At 42.3% G+C, this 27,827-nt stretch overlaps 1 protein-coding gene and 1 pseudogene across 1 annotated transcript; both read left to right on the top strand.

Moving 5' to 3' along the window:
- The first annotated feature begins 13,524 nt into the window (after positions 1 to 13,524).
- On the top strand, positions 13,525 to 18,494 carry LOC122659356. The gene is made up of 4 exons (XM_043854472.1): positions 13,525 to 13,602; positions 15,781 to 16,242; positions 18,128 to 18,214; positions 18,348 to 18,494. Exons 1-4 carry the CDS (start codon positions 13,525 to 13,527, stop codon positions 18,492 to 18,494), a joined length of 774 nt encoding a protein of 257 aa, XP_043710407.1.
- A 5,715-nt stretch (positions 18,495 to 24,209) lies between these two features.
- Positions 24,210 to 27,272, top strand: LOC122659354 (annotated as a pseudogene).
- The last annotated feature ends 555 nt before the right edge of the window (positions 27,273 to 27,827 follow it).

Here is a 27,827-nt window from a genome sequence, read left to right as displayed (position 1 = left end):
CTCGAGGATCTGCCCGTGCTATCATCAGCCTTTTTGGATTATTTTCCTGTGGGACCCACATGCTCGTGTCCTAGACACCCTAATTGAACCTTTGGACCATATATATGGACCCCCTGCCCTCACCATTGATTGGTTGAGTGGGCCCACCAGGCTTAACTTAGGTGATTAATGAGTTTTATATATCCTAACCTAAAATCAAACAGACCTTAGTGGACAATTAAGTCCTATGGACTTAGGGTGCACCCCAAACATGACCTAATGGTTATGGCTAAAGCCAAACAACCCCTAAGACCTAACTAAAACCCATTTAAAGACCTATGGGTCAACTACATTCTAAGGCCCCTAAACCAAACACACCCTAAGGTCCATCTAACCCCTTAAAGGATAGAAAAAACCCCTCTCTTTCACTTTTCTCTCCCCCTCCCCCATAAACCATGGAGGAGAAGAGACAAGGGAAGAAAGAGAAGAAGGAAAGAAGAAGGAGAAGTAGAAGTAGAAGTCGGAGAGGAATAGGAGGGGAAGGGAAGAAGATGGAAGCCATGCAAAGATGGTTGGTTGCTCCACATCTCCTTCCAAGCTGGCCGGACCCAAGGGAGAAGAGAAAGAGGAGGAGAAGAGATGGAGAGAGTAGCTGGAAGAAGGAAGCTCACCAAGGTAAACTCCCCAAACCTAACTCTCCCCCATTTCCATTTAATTTTGGTAATTCCTTGAACTAGGGCTAACCTAGGGTTCCATTTTGGGACTCAAGGTGAAGCTCAGCCCTAGTTGGGAGCTCTAATGATGTTGACCTAGGCCTCTAAGTGCTGCAATTGCAACCATGGCTAATGAATCCCTGGTTTGAATATTGAAACCCAACCCTTGGACCAATGTGAGACCCAAATCATGTAGGATCTTGGATCCTTGATGGTGAGCCAAGGATCTAGTGACCCTAGGAAGGCATAGACACCTCTCCCTTGTCCCTGAGAGCTTGGGCACTCCAAGCTCCAAGCTGGAGCAAAAGCCCTTTGAAATCTCAAAAGAGACTACCGGCGGATGAACGACCGGATCCATCTATCGTGGTACCGCTCGTCAGTCCACCCAGTATAAACCCTATGTGTTGGCCTGAGCGGACGAAGGCACGGATTCACTTTGTTTGCCTCCACTCGAAGCCTATTGCTCTCGGGTTTGTCTCAGGAATTGAACGGATGCAGGGACGGGCCCAAGAAGTACATCCGCCCGTTCATCCACTCCCTATTAGGTGTGTCTCAAGTGTCGAAAGGATGCACAAATGGATTCAAGTGAGATGTTTCTCTTATGAGTCCACTCGCTCGGTTTTCACCTTTTGGCCTGAATGGAGTCAGGGGCAGATTCACCTCTGCTGAGACAGCCATGAGTCCACTCGTGCTGTCTTGGTTGAAACCTGATTTTAACCTTATGGGCCTAGTATGGGACCCTTCTATGCATGCTTTAATAATTGTTTTTATGTTCCTAGGCTACCCAACTCGATGGATAGCGGGGAGCCCAGGTGAGCTTCATGTCAACCACACACGTCGATGCCTGTGTTAGGTGAGTGGGTTCTGGGTGATTTGTTGGGCTTGAATGTATATTTAATATGAAATCTTAAGCATGCTATTATATATCTATAAGCATTGTATGCATTGCATTATTATCCAAATGTGATTTGTTGTGAATGTGATATTATGCTCACCATTATATCGGGCTACAGTGCCGGGTATGCCGGTATCGGAACCCCAATTTATTTAAATTATAAAAACTGCTGTATGTCATCCTGAACTGTATGTGTCGTGCCATGCTGGTACCCGGGTACTAGATGGAATGGGACGTTGATGTACCCGGAATACCTCTCGGGACGATAGGACCTGCATATAGTATATCTGCGGCTAGGATGCTTGTTCCCTTATGCTACGAGCCTTGCCAACAGGGATTTATGTGTTGGATAGTCTAAGCACCTGTGGTCTGTGGAGGTGGGAGAGGCCGGGACAGGGGTAGTGATGGCTATCGGGGTTTTTCACTGGGTGGTCATGGTGGCTTCTACCCACGCAGGTCCCCTTGTGATAATTGAGATTTCACTGGGGTGATAGGATAAGTGACCCTTAGTGTCTCCCAAGTTATCATAGTAGCATACACTTGACCGATAGAATTGTGTGCTAGGTGAAAAATGAATCTAACATTTGTATGTATCATTCTAATTGATATTGATTGTATGGTGTATGTGCATTCCCCTTTGCTCCCTCACTAGCTAGTGTAGCTAACCCCGTTGTGCAATCCCTTTTTAGTTGTTATGCAGGAGGTACTACTTAGATGAGCAACGTTGGATGCGAATCAAGTGGAGCCAGTGGCTGTGACTTGGATGTAGATGTACACCCAAGGATGGTGCCCTTGGGGAAATTACTTGTTATTTTATTATTTTCTATCTCCATTCCTCAATCATGTATAAACTATGTGTTTATTTATAGGGAGAGTAATGAATAGTTATTTATGTTAGAATTATAATATGTGTTATCATTAGAGAACCAATGCTCTATAATTTCACATGATCTAATTTAATTTTGCTTCTGCTAACTCTATATCTGGAACGATTTATTTCCTTTTGTACATTCCTATCTGTTATCAATATGTGATGACAGGGTGGACTGTGGCTTGGGACACTGTATCTGCGATCCTGGTAGGTGTTGGGATGATGTGTGATTGTCTCAGTCATACCTTTATGCGAAAAAATATCTTACATCGGGATAGGGGCATGACAGAGTGGTATCAGAGCGGATGATGCTCTACACCGACCACGGTCCAGTGTAACCTCTTGATTTATTCTCCACAATTAGGTTCTAAACTAAAAATCTCAAGAACATAAATAATTGTGTGCAGACATAGGAGAAGACTGATTGGAGTGGAAACAAGAACCTAGAGAGATAATAGGCAACATGGAACTTAGGGTTTGAAGCATAGGTTGTTGAATAATAACTATATAATTGCTTGAATTGAGTCGTAAGTAGATATTGGTTGGATAAGTATATGCTATAATTCATCGACGATAATGAATTAAACATAACCAACCCACAACAGGCCACAATGATCTAAACAAGAGGAATTAAGCAATACATATAGATATGTATATATATATATATATATATATGTAACTAATTACAAGTTCCCAATTGTTCTAAATTTCTGCTTGGGCATGATTTTACCCATTCCGATCTAAAACCACAATATTTCACCTGTGCCAATTCAAAACATCTGATTTGTTCCACCCAAATAAAGAGTACATTCATCCATCACAATGAAAGTTCGCAAAAGTTCACCAAACCATCTGAACAGAAGGGAAGAAAGAAAAAGGAAAGGAGAAAAGGGGCAATTAAAGGAAGAGAGCAAAATAAAGTAGTTCCATAGAGATCCATCAAGGACCGGATAAACAAGAGCTGAGATAAAATAACTTCAGAGAACTGAGTTTAGGCGTGTGCACCACCACCACCACCGCGACCCAGGAAGGCATTGAGATCTTTCGCCCCTCGCTCAATGCTCTCTAGACGTTGAGCCTGATCAGAGAATTGCTTCTTGACATCATTGAAGCCATCCACCATCCTCAGGTTCAATCACTGAATAGCCATCATGATGTCGCTACCTCCCCCAGGTGCACTAGAAGTACCTACTGCAGAAGGCCCCGGGCCCATAAACTCCAGGTCATCATCACTGTCGTCCTCATCCTCCTCCCTGGTCCCTCTGCCATCCCCGTAATGCACCTGCTCCCCTGCACTGTCATAATCATAATATAAATTCATCTTCTGCAGTGCATTGAACCCAATAGATCCCTCAGTGCATGTTCCCTTGGGTTCACGGTCAAGATCAACCCCAAAGAATAAGAAAATCCTGGTGAGCAGTCGGCCATAGGGTAGAGTGTTGTTTCGGGCAGGATTCATCACCGCGTGGGCCATGTGCTGCATAACCACGTGAGGCAGACAGATGGGCTAGCCAATGTATAAAGAATGGGCCAGAACCGTAGACATCAGAGGAGGAAGAGTGTTGTGCCCCTTGGAAGGAGCTAGATTCGTCTTGGCTAAAAAATCAGAACACGCCGTGAAGGAGGAAACTTGGTAAGGTCAACATTCTCCTCATAATTGTCATTGGTGAGGATCTTGAATAACTTCCTGATCTCATCCGAATACAAGCATTTGTCTGGATGACTGCTTGGAGGATAGTATACCCTTTCACCTTCTGAGGATACACTGAGAAGAATCCCGAACTTTGTTGCAATGAAACCAATGGTAACTCCCTTCATGAAGGAAGTCAACTTATACTCATCATCTTCCTCCTTGGTCAGGACCAAATTTGCATAAAACTCTCTGACCAGTGTGGGATAGTAGAAGTCTGGTTGAACGAGCATGTTGGTCCATTGCAGTCTCTCAAACCTAGCCCCCACCTTGTAGGCTAAAATCTCTTCCACTGTGACATCTCTCTCTATAAGAATCCTCCTATTGAAGAGATGCTCCCTGTAGATCCCTTAGGTCTTTTTGGAAGTGAAACGGTTCACGTTGTAAGCCGTAGGAGCAGAAGCTACAATAGATAGATCTCTCCTTCTTTTTGGACCCATGATTGGATTTCCTACACACAAGGCACAAACCAAAGAAGGACAGCAAATGTAAGCCAAATGGGAATGATGACATACAATTGGCAAATAAGTTATAGGAATGGAATGTTTAAATGATATGGAGATGATGAGAAGAGAAGGATATACATGATGAGGAAAAAATCAAGATATGCACATGTAAATGATGAGAATATGGAATATGGATACCATTGGAGATATGTTGAAAAAAAAAAAAAAAGAACAAGGTTAATTCATGTGTGAAGTCGACATGAGATCCCTAGTGTGCTTAGAGGTGAACAATGAGGTCAACACAAGCAATGTGGGTGCTCTTGAATATTATATGTTTCAACCAATGTCAAGCAAGCAAGATGTTGAACGAGATACCCCAACAAGAGACAAGAATTATTTACTAGAGAAAAAGGGGATAAGCACCAAGAATTTTGCAGATAATCCCAAAAAATAAATAATGCATTGAGGATACACCAAGTGAATGAATTATTTGAAAAAAAAAATAAAGGATGGATTTCAAGGATTTTGTCAACATTCATACGAGCAAGAGAATATACTTGAAGATAAGACAATAAGATAATTCCTATGAGATTCTAGGGCATATAAAGGATTAAATATAAACTTGAAGGTTTCTCCAAAGCATTGAAGGATTGAGGTTTTACCCTAATTTAAACCTAGAATTATCCAAGTAGATCCAACTACACTTGCCAAACCATAGCAATCAACCTCTAAAATGCTTGCAAAGGCTTTAAGAATACAATGAACAAACAAGGAATCCAACCATATAGTGCCATTGATCAATTAGGGCTTGATTTACACCCAAAATCCTAACCTAAAATCGATTTTGGGTATGATCTTGGCATACATGGCCATGAAAGTACAAAGAAAATCAAATCCAATCACAACCTAGGTTTATCCATGCCCAATCCTAGAGGAAAAGAAAAAAAGATAAAGAGACACAAGCCAAAAGTTCTACAATGGGAAAAAGGAATGTGTAGAGACAAGGAAATCCTATAATGGAAGAAGAAGGAATTGGAAAAGAGAAAAGAGAAGAGGAACCTTACCTTGAGAGTGAGAGAAGGAACTTTGAGGCTTGAGATCTCAAGAAATCCACCCAAGAGAGTGCTAGGAAGCCAAACGAAAACCTTGTAGAGCCCTCTCCTCTTGCAGTTGTGTTTCCCCTCCTTGGAGCCAAAAGTGAGTTTTAAAACTCGAGGCTCTGTTTTGTTAAAATTCCACGAACGGATGAACGAACGGAACCATTTATTGTGACTCCGCCCGTCAATCCATCCCACTTAGAACTTGAAATTTTGGGGTATTAGCCTGAGCGGATCAATGAGCGGATCCACATTTACGAGTCCGCTGTAGATCCGTTCGATTCTTTTCCTCTCTGCCTTTTGACCTTCTGAGGACAGACGAACAAACGGATTCACATTTTGCATCCACCCGTTAGTCCGCTCTCCTTGTTTTTGTGGAGGAGCCACGAACGGACCCAGAGTATTAACACCGCTCGTGAGTCTGCCCGAGTTATTTTAGGATTTTGAGCCCAAATTTTGGAGACCTTTTGACCCCACCCATGTATGATGAATTTATGCCTATACCCTAGGTTGGACACCCTGGTTGTGTGATCCATTTACGAGGACCACCAAAGTCTAGTTAAGGCCCTAAAATTAAAGGGATTAGGACTTATACCCGACTGGGCCAGCCAATATGAGATGGCAGGCATCAGTGTGTGTTGTGACTCCCCTCCTATGCAAAAGAAGGAGAGTTACCATTATGGATGAAAATCCTTAGACCCTGTTAGTGAGTGAACCTAAACTTAGGTGGTGTAGAAACCCTTATAGGGGTACATAGGATTCAACTCTTAGCCAGGCCGCAGGTAGGAAACTACTAGGCTGGTTTGGGCAGGTTTAGTTGAACAAGCCATAAAGATCACGTGTACTAGGGAATCAGTCATGACACCTCAAGCTAGTGATGACTCTATTTATACTTGACCTGGTTCATCTAAACCTTGTATAGACTCATAGAGAAAGTCCTACACCGTGACTTGGTTTCCAAAGAGACCTAGTATACCATACCTAGAGCTAGCCTATTCCTATGGATCGACTCAGGTTATAGATATGTCCATAGGGATGTGAATGTAATTATTAAACTTATACCTATGATTAATGTGAAAATAAATAAATAAATGTGTCTTTTCACCCTTGTGTGTGGTAGATTAGTTTTCCTGAGCCACAAGTGTGACTTTAGATTGACCTTATCCTGATAGCTAGTTGAGCCCCGACCCTGGTCGACCAGACCATAGGTTAGTAGGGGGTAAATTTACTAATGACCAGGTAGGTTAGTAATGGAACCTGTTTAAAGGAAGTGAGTCAAACTCAGAGCATGAATGGATTGTGTGGTTCTCGAGAGAGGACTAGTATGGACTTTTCCCCTGTGGGACGACTTGGTGATAGGGTTAAAGATTGTGAAAGCAAAAAACTGAAGGATGTAACAAGACCTTTTCCAATGACAGATATGAAGGGAGTAATGGGTCGCCAATGCGTTTCCTCTGTGCTAGGAGTGACACATATGGAGGTCCCATCAATATTCCTGATCATTCTAAAGTTGGATTAGGTAATGAGATAACCTGAAGTGAAGGCATTTAGAATGAAAACCCTGTGCGGGGAACTAGACAGGTTAAGCCCTGCAACCCAAGAGCAATTAGAATAGTGAAGGCCTGAGTGGTATCACTTGATCTGGAGAATCTAGAGAATTTTCTATTTTTCATGACTCAGTTTAGTGTAGAAGACAGTGTGGTTATCTCTGGAATGTGGTAACTACCGAGTCTTAACCCAGTAGAACTTAGGGTTACTATGAACCACACCCTTGTGGTAATGGGACCCTATAAGGAATTTGTAGGACCTGACTTGCTGTGTCATGTAGACACTGCCTCACTTTGACCCGACCCTTAGCCTAGTCTAAGAATGGGTAATCCAAAGCGTTGATACTCAATGAACCCTTATACCTTGAGACCCGGGTTACCTCAAATTTCGAGGATGAAATTTTTAATAAGATTGGGGGGATTTTACACCCGCACCCCAGATATACCCCCGTACCTAGGGTAGTTTAGACCTCTACCTTAGGGGCAATGCCATGGTGGCACTGGCCAACACCTGTAACCTCAGACCTGGAATATTATTTAAAGAATCCCCTCGAAGCCTTGGAAGTGTGGGCCAAAGCCCCACAACTTTCCTTGAAGTTTGGGCCGTGACAGTAGCACCGGAGTCACCAACGGACTCACCTGAACTGAATCCACTCGAGGATCTGCCCGTGCTGTCATCAGCCTTTTTGGATTATTTTTTTGTGGGACCCACATGCCCATGTCCTAGATACCCTAATTGAACCTTTGGACCATATAGACCCCTGTCCTCACCATTGATTGGTTGAGTGGGCCATGAAAGTGGGCCCACAAGGCTTAACTTAAGTGATTAATGGGTTTTATATACCCTAACCTAAAACCAAACAGACCTTAGTGGACAATTAAGTCCTATGGACTTAGGGTGCTCCCCAAACATGACCTAATGGACCTCATGGTTATGGCTAAAGCCAAATAAGCCCTAAGACCTAACTAAAACCCATTTAAAGACCTATGGGTCAGCTACATTCTAAGGCCCCTAAACCAAACACATCCTAAGGTCCATCTAACCCCTTAAGTAGGAAAACCCCTCTCTTTCACTTATCTCTCCCCCTCCCCCATAAACCGTGGAGGAGAAGAGACAAGGGAAGAAGGAGAAGAAGGAAAGAAGAAGGAGAAGTAGAAGTAGAAGTAGGAGAGGAATAGGAGGGGAAGGGAAGAAGATGGAAGCCATGCAAAGATGGCTGGCTGCTCCACATCTCCTCCCAAGCTGGTTGGACCCAAGGGAGAAGAGAAAGAGGAGGAGAAGAGATGGAGAGTGACTGAAAGAAGGAAGCTCACCAAGGTAAGCTCCCCAAACCTAGCTCTCCCCCATTTCCATTTAATTTTGGTAATTCCTTAAGCTAGGGCTAACCTAGGGTTCCATTTTGGGACTCAAGGTGAAGCTCAACCCTAGCTGGGAGCTCTAATGATGTTGACCTAGGCCTCTAAGTGCTGCAATTGCAATCATGGCTAATGAATCCCTGGTTTGAACCTTGAAACCCAACCCTTGGACCAATGTGAGACCCAAACCATGTAGGATCTTGGATCTTTGATGGTGAGCCTTGGATCTAGTGACCCTAGGAAGGCTTAGACACCTCTCCCTTGTCCCTGAGAGCTTGGGGCACTCCAAGCTTCAAGCTGGAGCAAAAATACTTTGAAATCTCGGAAGAGACTGTCGACGGACGAACGATCGGATCCATCTATCATGGTATCACCCTTCAGTCCGCCCAGTATGAACCCTATGTGTTGGCCTGGGTGGACGAAGGCACGGATTCACTCTGTTTGCCTCGGCCTGAAGCCTGTTGCTCTCGGGTCTATCTCAGGAATTGAACGGATGCAGGGACAGACCCAAGAAGCACATCCGTCCGTTCATCCGCTCCCTATTAGTGTGTCTTAGGTGTCGAACGGATGCACGAACGGATTCAAGTGAGATGTTTCGCTCATGGGTCTGCTCGCTCTGTTTTCACCTTTTGGCCTGAATGGAGTCAGAGGCGGATTCACCTCTAGTGAGACCGCCCATGAGTCCGCTCGTGCTATCTTGGTTGAAACCTGATTTTAACCTTATGGGCCTAGCATGGGACCCTTCTATGCATGCTTTAATGATTATTTTTGTATTCCTAGGCTACCCAACTCGATGGATAGCGGGGAGCCCAGGTGAGATTCGTGTCAACCACACACGGCGATGCCCGTGTTAGGTGAGTGGGTTCTGGGTGATTTGTTGGGCTTGAATATATATTTAATATAAAATCTTAAGCATGCTATTATATATATATAAGCATTGTGTGCATTGCATTATTATTCAAATGTGATTTATTGTGAATGTGATATTATGCTCACCATTGTATCGGGCTACGGTGCTAGGTGTGCCAGTACCGGAACCCCAATTTATTTAAATTATAAAAATTACTGTATGTCATCCCGAACTGTATGTGTCGTGCCGTGCTGGTACCCGGGTACTAGATGGAATGGGACGTTGATGCACCCGAAATACCTCTCGGGACGATAGGACCTGCATATAGTATATCTACGGCTAGGATGCTTGTTCCCTTATGCTACGATCCTTGCCAACAGGGGTTTATGTGTTGGATAGTCTGAGCACCTGTGGTCTGTGGAGGTGGGAGAGGCCAGGACAGGGGTATTGATAGCTATCGAGGTTTGCCACTAGGTGGTCATGATGGCTTCTACCGGCACAGGTCCCCTTGTGATAATTGAGGTTTCACTGGGGCGATAGGATAAGTGACCCTCAGTGTCTCCCGAATTATGACAGTAGCATACACTTGACCGATAGAATTGTGTGCTAGGTGGAAACTGAATCTAACATTTGCATGCATCATTCTGATTGATAATGATTGTATGGTGTATGTGCATTCCCCTTTGCTCCCTCTCTAGCTAGTGTAACTAACCCCGTTGCGCAACTCCTTTTTATTTGTTATGCAGGAGGTACTACTTAGATGAGCACCGTTGGATGCGAATCAAGTGGAGCCAGTGGCTGTGACTTGGATGTAGATGTACACCCAAGGATGGTGCCCTTGGGTCAATTACTTGTTATTTTATTATGTTCTGTCTCCATTCCTCAATCATGTATAAACTATGTGTTTATTTATAGGGAGAGTAATGACTGGTTACTTATGTTAGAATTGTAATGTGTGTTATCATTAGAGAACCGATGCTCTATAATTTCACATGATTTAATTTAATTTTGATTCCACTAACTCTGTATCTGGAACGGTCTATTTACTTTTGTACGTTCCTATCTGTTATCAATATGTGATGACAGGGTGGGTATCGTGGCTCGGACACCAGATTCTGCGATCCTGGTAGGTGTTGGGATGATATGTGATGTCCTCATACCCCTATGTGGCAAAATATCTTACATCGGGATAGGGTCGTGATAGTGTCGTGTTCCCTTTCTTAGGACCCCTACACTCGGATGCATAGTGACCCCACTTTCCACAGATTGCGCTTACCATTCTTTTTAAGATTAGTCTTTTTGGCCTCTAACTGTGGGGTTTTTCTTTGGTGGCTTGGACTCCTAGGTTTTTCTTGGGTTGTAAAACTAAATTGGCGGATGTCGCTTGTTGTTCACCATTCAAGTTATTCGCTCTGTTTATCTTCAATTATGAATCATTTGATATCATCCACTCTATTTGCATTTTCTTCCAATACATCTGTTTAAAGGAATGCGTAGAGGTAACTTAAAAATAATTGCACTCACTAAGAAGCATCAATAAATATGTTCTTGGTCTTTGTTCTCAAGTTCTCAAAGTCTATTACTTGAGGAAGTATTTCTTTGTCTTCTTGAAACTTAAAATCCATGAACTTATCAACTGGGTCTTGATAGTTCCTCAATTGGGCTTCTAGGTTTCCCAATCTCTTTGTAGTATCATATCTACTATAGGTCTCGCTATCTGAGACTCAAAAGGTAGTCTTTGCAAAGTCCTCATTACTTATCCATTGGGCTTAGGTTCGTGCAATCAAAAAATTCATTTATCACAGTGTAGAAAATATTGAGGTACTTTAGTCCAAACTGAGTCCTCCTTTTTCAAGAACTGAACTCAAAGCTACTAAAGCTTTCCAATTTGACCATCTCAATTGAAACATCATGTTTCTCCATTATTATGTGATTTGTTTATATGTCCAAGGAAAAATTCAAATAAAAATAAATGCTTCAAAGAACAATCACACATGAGATGGAGAACCCTGGATTTAGGCGACAAAGAAAGGATCATGGCGTTGCAGTGGTGTCGACACTCGCAATTTGCACACTAGCGCTTGTTGGCTCAGGTTATTGGCTGCTGGCGTTAGCGGCTAGCTCTGCTCACTGTTCGGTTATGAGAAACCACCAAAACTCAAAAACCAAAAATTCTGATAAAAGGTGTATTCACACTTTTGTCTTTATTGAGTCAATCAATAAACAAAAACAATCAATTAATGCTTTTTGTCTTTATTGAATCAATCAATGACAAGATGCCCATTTTTGGTTTTTTTTATTTATTTTTATTTAAACCAAAGCAATCAAGAGCTTTACAAAAGCCTCTTGAAAATGAAATTCTGCAGACCCCTTGTTTCTTTTTTTTTTCAAATCAAACTATCAAATCAAAAGGGCTTTTGGCAAAACAAAAGCTACAGCCATCCACTCTCTTTTCCTTTTGGTTTAAAATAATCAAGGAAAACCTTGATTAAAATTCAGCAGATTGCCACGTTCGTCTTCTTTAAGCCGAAGCAGTGATTCAAAAAACCAGAGGCGCACGATCAAAAGAAGCAAAACAAAAGAATTCTGCAGATTACCATGTCCGTCTTCTTTAAGCCGAAGCGGTGATTCGAAAACCAGAGCACACAATCGAAAGAAACAAAGGAATTTTGCAGATTTGTTTGACTGTGATTCCGTGAATCCGATCACCAAAAATTGATCAAGAGAAAATATTTAATGCTTTAAGAATGTTAGGGTTTAGGGTTTAAGCACAAGGTTGCTTAAAGCATTACACGCTGAGTATTGAGTTTGGAATACCCAGGATGCTATCTCCAGCTAGTATTTATAGGGAAACTAGGGTTTAGGTCAGATGGATTAATTACTAGATTGCCCCTCATAGCCTTAGCTTTAATACAAGTAGGATTATATTAGAACATATGAAGGGATATTACATCAATAGCCTTACAGACCCTACGGGGTGAGATGTGAGCAGACATGCGAGGGACTCTGGTGTCAAAGGGGCGTTTGTCTTTGTCATTACAGATTCTTCAGAATTCCCAATAAAGAAGCTGAGAACCCCATCTTTTCTTTTCTTTCTAAACAGTTTCTAAATTCTGATATTTCACCTTCTTTCTTTTCTTTCTCAAAGTCATCTATCTACGAGGAAAGGAACCTTTTTTTTTTTGGTAAAGCGCAGAAAGGAACACCTTTCTGCCTTTTCTTCAATTCTTCTTCTCTCTCACTTCTCCATTTGTTCCCATTGGCAGATAATTTTTACACCCCCACCGATCTCTCAATGTGACATGTGTCCAACAGCAAATATAGACGAAGAAGTTACATTTCTGTTATGCTATTTTTTTCCACATTTTTCTTTTTTTAAATTTCTTCCTGCTAAACCGAAGAAACATGTCCAATAAGCTTTGCTTGAAACATGACTACACTAACTCAAACTCTCTCTCTCTTCCCTTCCCCAGTGTCTCTACAAATCCTAAATCACCTCTTCCGTCTCTACAAATCGGAGTTCAGAACCTAAGTAGAACTTGTCGTTGCAAATAGCAATGAAGCAAGTCGCTGCTGATCTGGACTCCTTCCGTAGATCTTATTTCTCCATTTCGGGATCAGATCCAGTGTGCCGACGCAGCTTGCCTTGTTTGGGTGGAAATGAAGGGTTGATTGTATAATAATAATTAAACTCTAGGTCGGTTATTTGGTACTTCGCCATCGCATGGTTTTACTGTCAGGTCAGCGAAAGAACGGTAGAAAATGGAGAAGGGAACAGAAGAAGCCATGATGATGGATTCTAAACCTTTCTCATTCTCCCCCTTAATTACCTAAAATTTAAAACGTCCTTGATTTAATTACAAAGTCATGTACGATCCAATGACGACAAGTGTGATGCAAGCAAGCATGGAGAATGGTAGTGAGTAGTAATCCCTAGCTTCTGTATTTTGTTCCTTCTTACATTCTCGCAGTTGCAAAGCTCAACCTTTGTTGGCGTCTCTCGTTGTGTGCCACTAAAATAACCGTAATCAGTGTTTTTTTTTTCCCAGCTCCTTCCTTTAATTATTTATTGTCGGCGAGATGCCTAGTCTTGTATCAGTGAAAACATCTCCAAACGCTCCATCGTTTCAAATTCTCGTTCCTGCCGGGGATTGGCAGGTTCAAAATCATGATGAAGAGTCCGAAACCAGAAGCCCAATCGTTTTTCAATGGTCGATGTTCTCTCTCTTCGACTTGCTTCTTTGCTATTTGTTTTCGAAATCAAAATTGGATAGAGGGAGATTAGCAGCAGCAACTTACTTCTTCTATTTGCAACTGCAAGTTCTACTTAGGTTCTAAACTCCGATTTGCAGAGACGGAGGAGGTGATTTACGATTTGTAGAGACACTGAACAAGGAGAGAGAGTGTGTGTGTGAGGAGGTGATTTGTGATTTGTAGAGACACTAAATAAGGAGAGAGAGAGAGAGAGAGAGAGAGAGAGTGTTTGGTGAAGTAGAGTGATAGCATATTAAACACGATTTTTTTACTTAACGGGAAGAAATAAAAAAAAAAGCATTACAGAAACGTTAACTCCTCCGTCTAACTCTGTTTACTATTGGACACATGTCACATAGAAAGTAAGGATGTCAAAATGGAACCGAAACCGAATATCGGAACCGGAACTAACCGTTTACAATCGAATCGAACCACACCACAGAAAAATGATCCGGTTTTGATTTATAGGTTCTTTTTCTGGTTCGGTTTGACTTTCATTGCAAAACAGTGGTTCTAAACCGAATAAGAAACTGGAAAAATCGAATAGAAACCGATACCTCTTACTTTAATACCAACCTATGCATCAATTGGATTAATTAATAACATATAATTAATTTAATAAATATAATTATCATATCAATTTGAAGCATAAAATAAGTAAAATGCCATGGGTTAACTATATATTATATTAGTTCAAGTATGAATTGAAAATTATGGATGATGTTAAAATGGATCAACAAAATCCTACTTTTAATAGAAGAAATATTTTGCTCATCATGTGAGAGTGAAGAAGAAAATCTTTTGCCTAATTTTGAAGAAATATTATGAGGAGCTAATAAAGTGTCGAGATTTTCGTGGCTCATCTCCTGTTTTCCATGGGTAACTATGCGAACTCCCACTTCAAACTTCTGACTTCACATCACTCTCAGATTAGTAAAGGGGCTGCTAAATTCTTTTGGGGTGATGGGACAGATAAGCAAAAGATCCATTGGATTTCTTGGCGGCGATTGTGCAGATCTAAGGAGATGGGTGGATTGGGTTTTCGCGATCCAGGTCTTCATAATAAAGCCCTGCTCTCTAGGATGGCCTGGAGGTTATGGAGTGAGCCAGACTCGCTTTGGGGGAGGTTCTTGAAGGCAATTTATTACCCTCATGGTGATTTTTTGACGGCAAAGTTGGGGTCCAGCCCGTCGTGGGCGTGGAGAAGTCTGCTCAAAGGCCGCAAAGTTCTCTTGGATGGGCTGCTTTGGAGAGTTGGGGATGGAGAGTCCATCTGAATTTGGGCTGATAGTTGGGTTCCAACCCTTCCAAATTTTTGCCTACGATTTCCTCCCTCTGTTAATGATCCTCCTCAGATTGTTGCAGATCTAATTGACCAGGGCAATAAAAAGTGGAATGAGGAGATGCTTGTAAAGTATTTCCATCCAAGTGATAGGGAGGCCATCAAAAGAATTCAGCTAAGTCTGTTCCCTAGAGGTGATTGTCTGGTGTGGGGGGCAGCGAAGAACGGTCGCTTCTCAGTCAAGAGTGCATACCATCTTCTTTCCAATCAGTGGGCAGCGAGTGAGGCTGCTAAGCCTTCCACGACTAAGTCCCATTCTTGGGAACAGATTCCTTCTTCTGTTTGGAAAGCGATCTGGTCGAGCAACACACTTCCTAAGATTAGAACCCTGATCTGGAGAGCTTGCGCAGGGGACTTGGCATCGGCTGCAGCTTTATATCAACGCCAAATTCCTATTGACATCCAATGCCACAGGTGTGGGTTTCAGGAGGAATCCATTGATCATACTTTTCTTCATTGTTCGTTTGCGCGGGCGGTCTGGTTTGGTTGTAGCTTGCAATCCTTGCTTCCAAATGGTCACAACCTTAAGCTTTATCAAGTCATTCAAAACTGGAGTAGCCTCTCAGTGCATGGGAAGACGGTTTACAAGGAGGTTACGACCTTGTTTTGTTTGTACTTTGGTACCTCTGGCCTTCTAGGAATGATTTGCTCTTTAATGGAAGGTCTTGGTCGGGTAAGGAGGTGGTCCAAGCAGCCCACAAAGCTTGCTCTAAGTTCTTAATTGCCTGTCCAAATCTGAGTCACAACAAAGCCGTGTTAGGGTGGATCAGATCCCTGCCTGGTCTCCTCCGCCTCAGGGGGCTTACAAGCTTAACTGCGATGCGTCTTTCGATCAGGACTTGAAGAGAAGTGGAGTGGGTTTTGTCATTCGTGATCATCTCAGCAGGAGTTGCGTTGCGGTTTCTAGCCCGGTGGTCTTTGAGGATATCCTTGTTGGGGAGGCTTTGGAGATCTGGGAGGGGCTGTTGGAGGATGTTTCTGAGGGGACTCTTTCCATTGTCGTTGAGAGTGATAATCAGACTATTATCTCCTACCTTCTTGATCCTTCAAAATCGCCTGATCTTAGAATACTGCCTATTTTGGAGGATATTAGGCATATTTCTTCTTATTTGGATGATTGTATCTTTTCTTTTGTTCCTAGGTCTGTTAATTCAATAGCAGATAGCCTTGCCAGGAGGGCCCTATCCGTTTCGGGAAGGATGGTTTGGCCCAATTCCGATCCCTGTTTTTCTGAGTGTGTCGCCTCAGGTAGTAGGAGTGTTTCCCGGCTTGCTGAATAAATTCATCTCCAACCAAAAAAAAAAAAAAAAAAAATGGAAAAACAAAGAATAGGAAAGGAAAAGGACGGGTGAAGATGGTAAGTTTTTTATTTTTATCATATAGGCATGGGAAATATGATGAGTGAGGGGGACCGGGAGAGAATGGGGAAACATGGGAATATAAAGGCATTGAAAACCAAGGTTGTCTTCATTACTGTTTCCCAAAACGACACTACACAAACCACATGTAAACTGGTTGTGAATCGGATAACGAAAATCGAATAGAAACCGATAAAATCGGACCGTATGCAAAACGATTCTGATTTTGACTGATTTCTATCCGGTTCGGTTTTGATTTCACCTTATCAAAATGTAAACCGCACCGCAACCGAACCGAATAACCCAAACCGCACCTTTTAACACCCTTGATAGAAAGGTCGGTGGAATGTAAAATTGTCTGTCCATGTAGGTAGCTGATCCGGACTCGTCAATTAGACCAGAGAGTGGGCCTTCCCAGCTCAGCTCCTCCTTACAGACAATCACTTTGTCGGAGGAAGGAAAGATGATCTATCTAATTCCCAAAATACAATATAAAAAACAAAAAGGAAATTCCAATATATGTCAAAAAGTTTTCTAAAACCGAAAAGGAAATTTTTTTTCTTTTTTGATGAAACAAAAAAATGAAAATATATTACTGGAAGGATAATAGTGTCTGAACAATATTGTGATGGAGAACATCTTGTTCTTTGTGGACTGCTACATATTTGGTTCAAATAAACTTCGCTGGAAATGGCTTTACTGGTAGTGTGCCTTATTCTATTTCTCAAATGGCTGATCTTTAAAGAACTAAATCTTGGTCACAATAAGCTTAATGGCCAATTGAGTGATATGTTTGGGAAACTCTCTAAACTAACTCTGCTGGATCTCTCCTTCAACAGCCTGTCTGGAAAGCTCCCTCAGAGTTTTGGATCCCTCTCTCGCCTCAGTACATTGTATTTGCAGAACAATAAATTTACTGGTCCAATAACGTACTGTGCTTGCAAGACTTCCCCTTGATGACCTGAATGTTGTTCATCCGAAAGTGGCAACAATAAATCGGGTTTGAGTGGAGTTGCTATAGGGGGAATATTGATGAGCTACAATATCTACAATCTGGAGCATAGTTGTTAAGGTGTCGCCTAGGCATCCTGGCCACTTTTTTTTTTTTGGTGCCTTGGTCACCTAGGCGCCTTGTTGGTGTCGCCTTTGACCCCCCTCGACCGCCTTGGTTCACCTAGGTGCCATGACAACTATGATCTGGAGAGTTGGTTTCTTCTGAAATTTGAATTTCTGTTAATGGTTGTCTGAATGGTCTAATATCTATGAATAATATGGTTTGTGGAGGTGGGGAAGTTGGGTCAGGCATATTTTGTTTGAATTTATTTTATAACTGACAATTGTTTATATATATATATATATATATATATATATATATATGTTTCTGTCCTTTATTACCAAAACTAACTTTAGCAGATGTGTTTTAGGTGCTCCAGCATGTTGATCCCCCCCCCCCTCCCCTCCTCAACCACTTTTTGGTGATTACTAAGCTATGTGAACTCTATGTGTTTCAAGTAATCAAGCGATAGATTTGCTACAGAACCCAGGTCCTTGGATTCAACATCTTCAATTGACACGAAGTCTTTGCAAACATCTCCTTTAATTCATCTTAAACCACCACCTTCTGAATTCTGATCGATTGAAATCATTTAATGAAACCGAATTCGCAAACAGACTTGGAAGAAGAAGCACATCTATTCGTACTACAGTTTTTACCTTGGTAGATTTGCAGGCTACAACTGGTAACTTCGCTACAGGTCGCCTTCTGGGCGAAGGAACCGTAGGACGTGTTTATAGGACAAAATATGCAGATGGGAAGGTACTGGTTCTCTCTCTTGCTTTCTACTAATTAGTAATTACCAGTGGTTATTGTGGGTTGCGGAGCATCACCAAATCTTCAAGAGTGCACTATGATTTCTTCATTTGTTCCCCCATTATCTTCTAACTGCCAGATTGGAACAAGCAATGTTCCTGTAGAATTTGTAACACAACATATGGATCTAATTATTGACATGAAAAATCTACTAGAGAGTATCCATTGGAAGGTGTCTTCTTACGGTCTCATCTGGACGAATATGATATGTAGGACAGAAGCTTGAGAACTAGATGTCCTTTTCCTTCATTGCCTGGGTTCCAAAGAAGCTAAGATTGAGTTCTAGGGTTTATTTTTCTAGAGGATATGAATATAAGGTGCAGGAATTAAAGCTGTACTAAGGATTTGCTGAAGGAGCACTTCCTTGGATTGGCCCAAACCCGTTGGCCGGGGAGTCCAAATGGAGATGAACTGGGTCCAAATTTAGTTTGGTCTAGTAGGATATTATTAGTAGTTTATTTATTTATTTGGATTTATCTTGTAATCTTCTGTTTTAGTTTGAATTGTCTAAGTAGTGGTAAATTTCCATTCCATTTTGTAGTCTTAAGAGTTTGATTCCACTATAGCTTTAGATTTATCAAGGGTATATATGTCTTTCTACCTCAAGAATTGCATGTGCCTAAAATCATGAGATATGGAATCCCACTATGAATGGCAAGCCAAATCGGATTCTACATGTGATATGGAATTCTCTCTTGCAAGGCAACTCAGTCAATCATTCTCTGTATTTCTATATTTTATGTGATAGCTTTCCATGTATATCTATATTGAATATTCTGTGATGTACCTATATTTATACTCTCATCTTGAGAGATATTGAATCAATGCAATGAATCACATCTTACAAACTCCAACATGGTAATCAAAGCCACTACTCCAACGAGTGCCTAAATTTTTTTTTCCTATTCTTCTTCACCATGACCGAAGGTGCTCTCTCTTCCTCGGTCACTAGTGCTCTCACTTCTTCCACTGAGTTGCCAAGTCTACCTTCATTTACCAATGCCCACCATTACATTTCCATCAAGTTGACAACGAAGAATTTTTTGTACTGGCAAACCCAAGTAGAACCGTTCCTCGATGGCCTTGGTCTATTTGGTCATGTTGATGGAACCACCATTTGCCCCACTAATCCTATGGCTGCTGCTCAATGGCGTCGACAGGACTCGATAATTCGAAGTCTCCTGCTTGCATCTCTCTTTGAAGAGGTCTTCTCCCTGGTTCTAGGCAAACGGACTAGTCGTGAGATTTGGACCACACTATGCACGGCCTTCTCTGCTCCGTCCGAGAGTCGCATAATGTCTCTGTCAATGGCCCTTCAAGACTTAGAACAAAAGCCTGACGAATCTATTTCTCAGTTTTTACAACGTGCAAAGGCTATTGCGGCTGAACTTGCCGCTTCTGGGCAGCCTCTTCGCCCCACTCAGTTTAACCTGCACATCTTTCGAGGGCTCAAAACAGAATTTCGCCCCATGGTGTCCTCTCTACTCACTCGCATGGATCCCATTGAACATGACGATCTTCATGCAATGCTCCTCAACCATGAGTTTCTCAATGGATCGTTTTTGAACAAGCTCTCCCTTATGGAGTCGCCAGCTGCTGCTGCTCCAACATCTCCATCTGCAAACACTGCCCAGTGCAATCCAACAACTGGTGATTCTATTGCTACCCCCACAACCCGCGGTGGTCGTGGTGGCCGTGGCCGTGGTGGCAGAGGTCATGGTGGTCAGTCCTATGGCCGCTTCTAGTGCACAATCTGCCGTCGTACCAATCATAGCACAGATCGGTGCTTTTATCGACAACCACAAGGGTATCCAAATGCCCCTCAACAAAGCTACCCACCCACCGGCCCGTACCCTACAGCCCATTATACATATCCCACAACCCTCCCTCCTTACGGCCAGCCCAATCCACCACTGCTCCCTACACCACCTCAATCGCATTCCCTACCCTGGTATCCCGATTCGGGTGCCACACACCACATAACCCCTAACCTTCACTCTCTTTCCCAGTATGACGAGTACAATGGGCCAGATCAGCTCCATGTTGGCAATGGTAAGGGCTTGCCTATTAAGCATCTTGGTCATTCATCCATCTCTACTAATTCGAATCGTTCTTTGCATCTAAATAATATTTTACATGTTCCTGCGATTTCTAAATGTTTACTCTCCGTTCATCAATTTGCACGGAACAATAACGTTTATTTTGAATTACACCCATCTCATTTTCTTGTGAAGGATCAGGTCACCAAGTCAATTCTGCTGTCCGGTCTGAATAAGGGTGGTCTTTATGAGTTGGGGTTGCCTTCTTCTCCGTCTGCGCACATAGCCACCTCTAGTTTTCTTGATCTATGGCAACGTTGCCTCAGTCATCCACATGAGCGTCTACTTCGTTCTATGATTAGTTTAAATAAATTATCATGTTCTTCTTCCCATTTTAATTCTATTTGTAGTGCCTGTTAGATGGGTAAAGCCAGTTGCCTGTCCTTACCTGTCACTGGCAGTCGTAGTCTTTTCCCTCTGGACCTTATATTTAGTGATGTTTGGGGCCCTCTCCCACTACCTCTTGTAATGGTCGCTGCTATTACATAATTTTTGTGGATGATAATACGAAGTACATTTGGTTTTATCCTCTCTTGCGCAAGTCTGATGTCTTCTCCATTTTTATTCAATTAAGGCCCTTGTTGAATGCCTATTTGAGCGCAAAATAAAATCGGTCCAGACAAACTGGGGTGGAGAGTTTCACACTCTACCCTCCTTTTTTCTTCAGTTGGGGATCTCTCATCGCTTGTCTGCACCTCACACCCATGAACAATAGGGCAGTGTTGAGCGCCGCCACCGTCACATAGTTGATTCCGGACTCACACTTCTTGCTCAAAGTAGTGTTCCGAATTTTTATTGGCATTATGCCTTTGAAACAGATGTCTTTCTCATTAATAGGATGCCATCTTCGGTCACCAATGGTGTGTCACCTTTTCAACTTGTTTTTTACAAGGTTCCAGACTATAATTTTTTACGTGTGTTTGGGTGTCTGTGTTTTCCCTATCTTCGACCTTACAACCACCATAAAATGGATTTTCGGTCTTCTCCATGTGTCTTTCTTGGGTACAATCCCTCTCATCATGCTTATCGATGCCTTAATCCATCTACGGGTCGGTTCATCATAGCTCGTCATGTACGCTTTGATGAACATGTTTTCCCTTTCACTGTGTCAATTCTTGGTTCACCACCATCCACGGTTCCTACTCCATCTCCTCTGTGGGGTGCTGCACCTGTTCGGCTTCCTTCTCTTGACCTTAATGGCATGCCTTCACCACGCCAACTGTCCCAACACCCTTCACCTTCACCTCTACCCACACCGCAGCCCCACCACACGCCACCTTCTCCTCTACCACAACCGAATCTCTCCCCATCCCCCTCGCCACCTTCCCCACCTGCCAAGTACCATCCTCTCCAGGACATCTATGCCACACCCAGCCGATTAACACTCGATCTAGTGCTTTGACGGTTACTAATGCATTTGATGTTTCTATTGAGCCTACTTGTTTTACATAGGCTTCGAAGATTGCAGAGTGGCGTGCTGCGATGTCTGAAGAATTTAATGCTCTAATCAGAAATGGAACCTGGAGATTGGTCCCTCCTGCACTTCACCAAAATCTCATAGGGTGCAAGTGGGTGTACCGTATCAAACGGAAGGCAAATGGGAGCCTTGAGCGCTATAAGGCTCGATTGGTTGCTAAGGGGTTTCATCAGCAACAGGGTCTGGATTATGGCGAGACATTCAGCCCCGTGGTAAAACCACCGCCATCCGGAGTGTCATTTCCATTGCAGTTTCTCAAGGGTGGTCAATTCGACAGTTAGATGTTCACAATGCCTTCCTCCACGGCCGGCTTGAAGAGGAGGTTTACATGTCACAACCTCCAGGCTTTGTGGACTCCAATCGGCCTCACCATGTTTGCAAACTTGGCGATCTTTATATGGCCTCAAGCAGGCCCCCAGGGCGTGGTTTCAACGCCTATCTGAGTTTGTCTTACAGCTTGGTTTTGTGGGATCCAAAACGGACACCTCTCTCTTTATACGTCGCATTGGTCGCCAAATATGTTATATACTCATATATGTCAATGACATATTGGTCACCAACAATGACTCCGATGCGGTAACTAAACTGCTATAACAGCTTTCTCAGGAATTTTCCATCAAAGATCTCGGGCCTTTACATTTTTTCTTGGGCATTGAGGTGCTGCCCCATTCGAAAGGGTTATTACTATGCCAGTCAAGATACATTTCAGATCTGTTACATAGGGCTGGAATGAGTGATTGTAAGCTTGTGTCGACTCCCATGGCCACCACTATGCAGCATTCAGATTCAGGGGGTGATGCCATGCCGAACCCCACTGATTACAGATCAATTGTTGGGGCCCTACAGTATGTTACCCTGACTAGGCCTGATGTTTCATTTGCAGTCAATTGGGCATGTCAGTTTATGCATTCCCCTACAGTTGAACACTGGCAGCTTGTGAAACGGATTCTGCGCTATTTGAAGAGCACACGCTCCCATGGGTTACTGTTTGATCGATCCCCATCCCGATCTCTTCAGGCCTTCTCAGACGCAGATTGGGCTGGGGACAGTACAGATCGGAAGTCCACAGGGGGATTTGCTATTTTTCTTGGGCCTAATCTCATTTCTTGGATGTCCCACAAGCAGCGCACCGTTGCTCGTTCATCCACTGAGGCTGAGTATAAGTCTCTTGCCGACACATCTGTTGAGTTGATATGGTTGGAATCCTTATTTTGCGAGCTGGGCTTCCCATTATCCGGCCCACCTATATTATGGTGCGACAATATCGGTGCCACATACCTATCGGCCAACCCGATCTTCCATGCCCGCACGAAGCATGTGGAGATTGATTTTCACTTCGTGCGGGACCGTGTTGCCAAACGACAACTTTAGGTGCAGTTTATTTCTACTAAGGACCAACTCGCCGACACATTCACTAAACCGCTTGGCACTACAAGGTTTCAATTTATTCGGGACAAGCTGAAGATCGGCGTTCCGGATTCTCCACCTTGAGGGGGTGTATCAAGGGTATATATGTCTTTGTCCCTCAAGAATTGCATGTGCCTAAAATCATGAGATATGGAATCCCACTACAAATGGCAAGCCAAATCGGATTCTACATGTGATATGGAATTCTCTCTTGCAAGGTAAGTCAGTCAATCACTCTCTATATTTCTATATTTTATGTGATAGCTTTCCATGTATATCTATATTGAATATTCTGTGATGTACCTATATTTATACTCTCACCTTGAGAGATATTGAATCAATGCAATGAATCACATCTTACAAACTCCAACAAGATTGGTATTAGGAGTCTTATATATTTTTCCTTATGTATGCAAGCAGTGTAACCAACGAACACAGATTTGATGAAAAGGAAATTGATATATAGTGTGTTCTACAGAGAGAGAGAGAGAGAGAGAGAGAGTGGGGTCACAGACGACTGCAGGAGATTCACAGTTTTGGACCTTGCAAAGATTAAAAAAGGACCCTATTAAGCTGACGAGAATCACTTAGTAAGCCGTCAAGATGGAATCCGGCCACCCCATGTGAAGCTGCAGAAGAATCTTCGTAGCCTCCTCCTCTTTTATATTCTTTCTTTGTTAGTGTTTGGACCCCCCGACCATCTCTCTCTCTCTCTCTCTTCGGTTATAGGCTATAAATATGAATTGCATGCTCCATGATGTATTTCATCCGATTTCCATTCAAAACAAAGTGAGATACAGCGAGAAAACAGCGATCTTCTTCTTGCTTGTTAGCTCACCCATGCACCCTCCTACACTCTGATCCTTCTCTCTTTCACAATCTTTCATCGTCTTAAGAATCTGTCTTGTAGCTTAACCTTCTATCTATCTATCTATCTATATATATATATACACGTACTATGGGTTGTGATCTCGGCAAGTTTCTACGTGGGTTAAAACCGGCGATGGTTATGATGCTGGGCCAGACCATCTTTGCGGGGCTCAATGTATTCTTTAAGCTCGCAACCAAGGATGGGATGGACCTCCGTATCTTGGTCGCTTACCGATATATCTTCGCTACCATTTTCTTGGTTCCCCTTGCTTTCTTCGTCGAAAGGTTCTTTATTATTTTGTTTATTTGAAGTTTTTCCATCATTTTAAAATCCCAAAACATTATCACATCTCCACTCTCCACTGTGGTAGAAAAAATAGAAATAAATAAAATGGAGAGGTGGATCGTAGCCTGCCCCCCATCCCTCACTCACTAGCACGGCGCTAATGATAGCACGCAAGAGCCACCCAGCCTTGCAGCCTTGTTTTGTTCTCCTGCATGCATGGCCACCCTTTCATGAGGGAGGGAGAGGAAGAATGAAAAAAAAAACTGAGACTTGTAATTTCTTGATACCATTTCTGCACCAGAACAAACAAAGATAGAATTTTAAGTCACGTACCATTGCTTCCTCTGAGATTTTTCACTTGCCTAGAGTGGGGAATGATTTCTAACTAACATGTTTTTCGCTGCAGAAATAAAAGACCAAAGTTGACGTGGATGGTCACCTTTCAAGCATTTCTTTGCGGGTTATTTGGGTTAGTCTCCAATTTTGTAGCGGTCATTCGTTACTAATAATTACTATCTCTCTCTTTTTTATTTGAAAAGACACCTTTACCCCGCCCCCGTATTTTGAAGAGGAAAGAGATGGACACATGGAAATGCTGATGTTGGTCCTGAACAAAAAAACCTATTTCCCTCAAAACTTAGAATCTCTTGGGAGTTATTACTAATAATTACTATATATTTATTGCACTCACGTATACACCAGAGATGCCCATTAATGCATTTAATATGATATGCATGGTGCCGTACACTCGAAAACAGGAAAGGAAAAAGCTTTAATCTAAAGATTCCTAAGCTCCGTTTTGGATTGATTGTTTATCCCACGTGTCAGACCTTAGTATTGTCATCTTGCGAAAGCTCAAGTTCATGCCTATACTTGTATTAGGAGCAAAAAAAATTTTCAGATCTGACCCCCTGCCTCTACTGTCGAGCTACCCGGCAGGACTTACTGTCAAGACACAGCAAAGTAGTAAATTATCATCTTATCCCTATCCGAGCGCCTTGCCCAAGTGGGGGTAAGACAGTCATTTACCGTCTTGCTGTGTCTTGACAGTAGGGTCCTGCCGAACAGCTCGGCAGTAGAGGATCCAAATTGTTGATCCCCTCCCTCCATGGGGTGTGGTCCCATGCCCCAATGAAGGGTTCAAATCTGTCTCTACTCGTCTCCATGTGAGTAGCTGATCTGGACTCTCCTCCTTTTTCGAGCTGACCCAAATGATACACCAATTTATGAGATCTGGACTCTCTTCCTTTCTCGAGCTGACCCAAATGATACACTAATTTATGAGATTTCTCATCAATTACTTTGCATTCTTATCAACAAAAAAAAAATTCTATTATTTTGCTAAAAAAACGTTCTTAATTTCATAATACATGTTCTTGTACAATAATTTATTTTTGGCTTGCAATATCTATGGATAGGGGGACGATGTCTCAGAACTTTTACTTGTCAAGCTTAACGGTAACGTCAGTGACATTTACAGCGGCCATGTCAAACCTTACTCCAGCCTTAACCTACATCATGGCTGTGACTATCGGGTAGGTAAACTCGACCCTCGTGAGTGTGTTTATTAATTAGAGGAGTTTTTCCTTTTTTATGTTTCTTAATTCCCTAAAATAAAATATTGATGGATCGATCATTATTGTTGATGGGGTTGATTAATCAAAGGCTAGAGAAGCTGGGTATTCGGACGTTAGCTGGGAAAGCAAAAATGGTGGGGACTATCATATGTATAGGAGGAGCAATGGTGTTGACCTTCTACAAAGGAATCGAAATCAACATTTGGTCAATCAAGATTGACCTTATTCGTGGGTTTGGGAGCGGAAACGGGTTCATTACTGGCTCTTGGTAGTTGTTTGGTTTATGTACTCTGGTTGATTATTCAGGTCTGATTTTAATTGCAACGATATTAATTAATAGAATTGGAATGCCAAAAATATCCTCCACTAACATTGAAATTTCATCCTCCCTTTTTGGGTTTGTTTTGTCTTAATTTTCAGGCTAAGATGAACGAGAGGTACCCATGCTACTTCTCAAGCACAGCTCTAATGTGTATAATGGGTTCAATACAAAGTGTCATTTGAGCTCTATGCGTACAGAAGAAGTGGGAGGAGTGGAAGCTTGGATGGAACATCAGGCTTTAGACCGTGACTTATGCAGTATTATATTAAGTTTTTGATAAATTAAACGTGAGGGAGTTTTTTTTTTTTTTTTTTTTTTAAATGATTGAAGATTTGAAGCTTAACCAAGGTGAATGGATATGTTGTGGTGGTGTAGGGAATATTCGCAACGGGGGTGATGTTTACGATAGTAGCGTGGGGTGTAAGGGTAAGGGGCCCGATATTCGTAACGGTTTTCAACCCTCTTGCGCTTGTGTTGGTGGCAATCATGAACTCCTTGCTCCTTAACGAGAAGCTACATTTAGGAAGGTAAAAAATTGCATTATTCGTGTATTCCTGTATGCAACCTTGGGAATTATGATTGGGAGAATTACAATTAGTAATTTACAAGGAAGGATTAACTAACTATGGTGATGTGAATTTTATTTACAATTGTTTATGTTTTTCTTGCAGCGTTGTGGGGGAAATAGTGATAGTGGTGGGGTTGTATGTAGTGCTATGGGGGAAGGGGAAGGAGATGAAGAAGATGTCTCAGCTGATGCCGTCCAAGAGCAGCAGAGAAGCGGAACAAATGGAGGTGCAGGTGGTGGTGGTTGACATTTCTACAACCAACCCCTCTTCTTCACCCGCTACCAATGATGCAACCCACAACAATCCTATAGTTGACTTGTCAAATGGTGCTCCTCATAATTTGGGTACAGTTTCCCAGGTTGTATCAGCAGCAGAACCAGCAACTGCAAAAGAATAAAAGGAGGAAGCAATGATGATGGTGTACCACCAGCAATCATAGAACATTTATAATTGTTATTTGGGAAGCAGTTTTTTGTACGAAGTGTGGCCAACATCAACACTCTCATGTGTTTGTCTCTCCTCTTTAAAACAAGGGGGCAGAGGTGTCATTTCACTTTGAGAGGAGAGAGATAAACTCATGGGAATGCTTTCGTAGGCCACACTCCCGGACCGAGAACTTTTTCCCTTGTTATTTTTAGCACCTGTAGAGATCCTTGAATTCGGGCGTTTTTATAAGTAGATGTACTACTACTATTAAGGAACTCTTTTTTCTTGTCTTGGTTGAACCTTTATTTTATTAATTTTTTGATTAAAACCTAAAAGGAAAGAAAAATAAAAGAATCTGAGACTGAGATAATATTACAATAAAATACCACAAAATTGCTCAACCAAGCCCACCAAGGACTAAAAGACATCTAAGGGTCAAAGGGCTCAAATATACCAGCTAGTCAAAGAAAAAAAAAAAAACAACATTCAATTTTTCAAATAAACATATTTGACATTGTTTCCGAGA

The sequence above is a fragment of the Telopea speciosissima genome, chromosome 4 (assembly GCF_018873765.1).
Source record: "Telopea speciosissima isolate NSW1024214 ecotype Mountain lineage chromosome 4, Tspe_v1, whole genome shotgun sequence".
Classification (NCBI taxonomy): Eukaryota; Viridiplantae; Streptophyta; class Magnoliopsida; order Proteales; family Proteaceae; genus Telopea; species Telopea speciosissima.
This window is presented reverse-complemented; position numbering and strand designations above follow the sequence as displayed.